Source organism: Rhincodon typus, chromosome 28 (genome assembly GCF_021869965.1).
Source record: "Rhincodon typus isolate 14 chromosome 28, sRhiTyp1.1, whole genome shotgun sequence".
Lineage (NCBI taxonomy): Eukaryota > Metazoa > Chordata > Chondrichthyes > Orectolobiformes > Rhincodontidae > Rhincodon > Rhincodon typus.
This window is the reverse complement of record NC_063359.1, coordinates 41,298,369-41,303,274: the sequence shown is the minus strand read 5'-3', so window position 1 is coordinate 41,303,274 and position 4,906 is coordinate 41,298,369. Positions and strand designations below refer to the sequence as shown.

At 49.7% G+C, this 4,906-nt stretch overlaps 1 protein-coding gene across 1 annotated transcript in view; it reads left to right on the top strand.

Annotated features, from left to right (window-relative positions):
- The window catches only part of col5a1 (procollagen, type V, alpha 1), a 199,447-nt gene that overhangs the window by 73,489 nt on the left and 121,052 nt on the right, over positions 1-4,906 (top strand). Inside the window, exons 12-14 of the mRNA XM_048613423.1 lie at positions 412-468; positions 2,214-2,267; positions 3,879-3,932. Of these exons, the coding sequence (XP_048469380.1) occupies positions 412-468; positions 2,214-2,267; positions 3,879-3,932 (165 nt within the window). The remainder of the gene's footprint in view (positions 1-411; positions 469-2,213; positions 2,268-3,878; positions 3,933-4,906) is intronic.

Genomic DNA, 4,906 nt, shown 5'->3' with positions numbered 1-4,906 from the left:
CTGTCGGAGGGTCAGTGCTGAGGGAGTGCCGCACTGTTGGAGGGTCAGTGCTGAGGAAGCGCCGCACTGTTGGAGGGTCAGTGCTGAGGGAGCGCCGCGCTGTCGGAGGGTCAGTGCTGAGGGAGCGAGCACTGTCGGAGGGTCAGTGCTGAGGGAGTGATTGCATTGTTTGAGAATGTAGCAGCGAATAATGTTGCAATTGCTGCTATTACCTCCTGATGGGAAAACCAATGTGTGCTAAGGGAGCTGTGATAAACGGCTCAGTGATAATATGGCTGATTAAAGGATACACAGAAACCTGGGGTAAACTCTCCCGAGGTTTTCGAATTACAGCCAGCTGTGGGAGTGGGTGAAGGAGCCGTTCCTGCTGCTTGTTTTGTTTTGATAGTAATCTGTCTGTTGTTCTTACAGCTGGCATTGAGAGGACCAACTGGACCAATGGGATTAACTGGAAGACCAGGCCCTATTGTAAGTGCTGCTGGTGGTCAGCTCCAATATTGGGGCGGGGGGGTTGGCTGTGATTTCAGTTTGGGGGCTTGTCCCTGAGCGTACGTCCCATTCTTTATCCTTCCCCAATGGCATAATCCAAGCTGCAAGTCACTCAGTTCAGCAACCAGTTGGTTCGATGATTCATTTCCAATGGCTGTGAGAGTTCAGGAGATGTGTTGCTAGGGAGAGAGATCTGTTGGATTATTAAGCAGGTGAGTGAGAACTGTTGAATTACCATGGGGAGAGAGATCTGATGGATTACCATTGGGAGTGGAATCTGTTGGATTACAGTTGGAATGAGATCTATTGAATTACAAGTGGGGGTGAGATCAACTGGATTACAAGTGGGGGTGAGATCAGTTGGATTACAAGTGGGAGAGGGAACTTTTGGATTACCAGTTTCCCTTGTTGCAGATGCTCTCACCTTTTGGAAACTGTTTTCTCTTAAGAGGGTCAGTGGGTGACTCAGGGTTCAAGGCAACGCACCCCATGTAACTGCCTCCTGACCCTGGGCAAGGCCACTCGAGAGGGAGAGGGCAGTGAGAGAGGAAACATGAGGGCGGGAAGAACAACAGGAAGAATGGGAAAAGAGATGAGAGGAAGACAGTAATGAAGGAGAGAGAATGGAATCGAGAGGCAGGGCGAAAGAGGATAGAGAAGGTAGATGAAGAGAGGGTAGGGAGTGTGGTCTTCACCCCGATCATCTCCAAAAATGTTATATATCTGTCATACCATCAGGCAGAGTTTGAACAAAGGCTCAGGCTGTAGGAGCTTCGATGTCTCGAATGGCCTTATCCCAGTGGAGGGAGTTAATCTGATGGTGCCTCTCACAGGGAGGTCTCAGTTTGAAGACTGAGTTGTACAACCTGAAAATAACCCTTAACTGAGACTGACCCATGACCCAGGGTTTGTGTGGTTAAGTGAGAATGTCAGCCACAAAAGAGTTCCACAACTGAATGATTCAGAGAGTTATCAAGATTTAGATGGAACATTCTTGAATTTTTCCTCATTTCCTTTGAGAAATTTAGGGATTAATTAATTAGATTCAGTCAATGGTGGATGTCGCTTGAGAGGAAAAGCTTGATGGGCCAAATGACCCTGTCCTGTCTTTGACAGCATGGGTGAGGGTGAGTGAATGTAAACCGGGGCCTGAGATTGGGATTGGGCCTGGGACTGGGTCTGGGTCAAGGAACGGGCGTGGGATTGGTATGGGCCTGGGCCTGGGACTGGAATTGGGATTGGGCCTGTTTCTGGGACTGGGACTGGGCCTGGGCCTGGGACTGGGACTGGGACTGGGACTAGGTCAAGGAGCGGGCCTGGGATTGGTATTGGGCCTGGGCCTGGGCCTGGGATTGGGATTGGGCCTGGGACTGAGACTTGGACTGGGATTGGGACTGGTTTTGGGATTGACACTGGACCGGGACAAGGCTTGGGACTGAGCCTAGGACTGAGACTTGGAGTGGTCCAGGGATTAGCCCTAGGACTGGCCTCAGGACTGGGATTTGGACTGCAACTGGACAGGCTTTTGGAGGCTGGAATTAGTGTTGAATCCATGTAGGTGGAGCTAAGCCAGGGATAGCATGTGGTTCAGCTCACCCCAGGTAGGCCTATTGTGTTGCAAGGGAGAGCAGTGTGTGGGAAGGGCTTGTTTTTGAGAAGGAGCCACTGTGTGGGGGTCTTGGTGTTGACCTGAGCTTCTGTAAGTGTCTGTTCTGTTTCCCCAGGGACCACCTGGATATCTCGGGATCAAGGGTGAAATGGGAGACATTGGGCCTCAGGTGAGACTCCAGGACACCATCTTATCCAATACTGCGCTTTGTAACAGTAATTAATCTTTAATCTTGATTGCCTTGTGGCGATTTCTCGAAATTCTCTTCAAAGTCTCTCTGTATGCCAGAACAAAAATCCAGTGCCACTTGTAAGAGACAAACACTGAACCAAGCTTTCTTGGGGCCAGCTCAGGGAGCTCCATTACACCCAGAACCTTCAATATTCCTGCTGTCCCCATCTGGGGACCCATCACAAACCATTTGACGATAAAATGAATTAAATGTCACAAATACCTGCCTTAACACTGGGGCCAAAACATCAAGGAACCAAGTCCCATTTCACAAGGGCATGCACAACAGGGAATGCCACACTGTCAGAGGGTTAATACTGAGGAAGCAGCCCATTCCAGAGGTAAGGTGACAGTAACAGCTCTTGATATCAAGGCCACATTTGACTAAGTGTGGCATCAAGGTGCCCCCGCAAAACTGGAATCAGTGGGTATCAGAGGCCAACTCTCCACTGGTTAGAGTCATACCTGACACATAGGAAGATGGCCGTGGTTGTTGGAGGTCAGTCACCTCAGCTCCAGGACATCTCTGCGGGAGTTCCTCAGGGTAGCGTCCTAGGCCTAACCATCTTCAGCTGTTTCATCCATGATCTTCCCTCCACCATAAGGTCAGAAATGGGGATGTTTGCCAATGATTGCACAATGTTCAGCACCATTCATGACTCCTCAGATACTGAAGCAGTCCATGTTCACATGCAATAAGATCTGGACAATATCCAGGCTTGGACTGACAAGTGGAAAATAACGTTCATGCCACACAAACGCCAGGCAATAACCATCTCCAATAAGAGAAAATCTAACAACTGCCTCTTGACATTCAATGGAGTTACCATCAAGGTATCTCCTATTCTCGATATCCTGGGGGTTATCATTGACTAGAAGCTCAACTGGACTCACCACATAAACACAGTGGCTACAAGAGCAGGTCAGAAGCTGGGAATACTGCGGCGAGTAACTCACCTCCTGATCCCCCAAAGCCTGTCCACCATCTACAAGACACAAGTCAGGAGTGTGATGGAATACTCCCCACTTGCCTGGATGGGGCAGCTCCAACAACACTCAAGAAGCTTGACACCATCCAGGACAAAGCAGCCCCTGCTTGATTGGCACAACATCCACAAGTATCCACTCCCCCCATCAACGATGCTCAGTAGCAGCAGTGTGTACTATCTACAAGATGCAGTCCAGGAATTCACCAAAGATCCTCAGACAGCACCTTCCAAATCCACAACCACTTCCATCTGGAAGGACAAGGGCAGCAGATACATGGGAACACCACCCTCTGCACGTTCCCTCCAAGCATTCACCATCCTGACTTGGAAATATATCACCGTTCCTTTAGTGTAGCTGAGTCAAAATCCTGGAATTACCTCCCTAACATCTTTAGGGGGTTACTACAGTACAAGAAGACAGCTCGCCACCAGCTTCTCAAAGGGCAACTAGGGACAGGCAATAAATGCTGGGCCAGTCATCAACAGTGAGGATGATGTATTTCAGAGGACTGCTCCAGCTATACACTGACTGACAGTATCATCCTCTCTCTTCAACACAGGGTCCAAGAGGTGGACAAGGCCCACCCGGTCCAACAGGGAAACCAGGCCGAAGGGTAAGTGCACAGGGAGCTCTCAGACAGCACCTACATGGGGCATTTTAGGGACATGATCATTACTTCACAGATACACACAGAGAAGAGATGCTGGTCATGAGACCCACCCCAGGGTAAGATTTCAGGGTAAGGTGGCAGCAGGGTCAGTGACCAGATGGCCACAGATTGAAGGGAATCTGTAAAAGAGCCAGAGAGGGAGAGGAGGAGAATGTTTTTGATGTAGTGAGTTGTGATCTGGGACATGCGGTCAGCAAGAGGTGTAGGAGCAGATTCAACAGGAACTTTCCAAGGGGAAGTAATACCTGAATGTGGGAATACAAAGGGGTTGGAGTTGTGTTCAGTGATATGGAGGCTGATCTCAGTGCACAAGAAGCCTCTGTCAGTAATTCTGGGGATCACCCTTAGGACAACAAGAGGGAAGTGTCTAATGGGGCTAGACACCTGGAGAAAACCAGGATCATCTTCCCAGGAATTCAGGCGATTAATGGTTATGGCACCAGATATTTCAAAAAATACAGGGAGCAGGTTTTTTATTCATTCACGGGATGAGGGAGTCGCTGGCTAGGCAGCATTTATTGCCCAACCCTAATTGCCCAGAGGGCAGTTGGGAGTCAACCACATTGCTGTGGGTCTGGAGTCACATGGAGGCCAGACCAGGCAGGGATGGCAGTTTCCTTCCTTAAAGAACATTAGTGAACCAGATGGGTTTTTCAGACGATCAACAATGGATTCACAGTCATGGTAGAACCTGAGGACCAGGCATGGCAGGATTCAAACCTGGGTCTCCAGACAATGAACTCAGTCTCTGGATTAACAGTCCAGTGAGAACATTGCCTCCCTACAAGCAGCGAGAATCTTCGTCTGGCTCTGTGCGGAATCAGGGTGGGAATGTTCAGGGGTGTGGGGGAATCCACAACATCCTGGACGCCAGTGAGAGTCAGTGTGTGTGGGAGCCATACCCCAGTGAGAGTCAG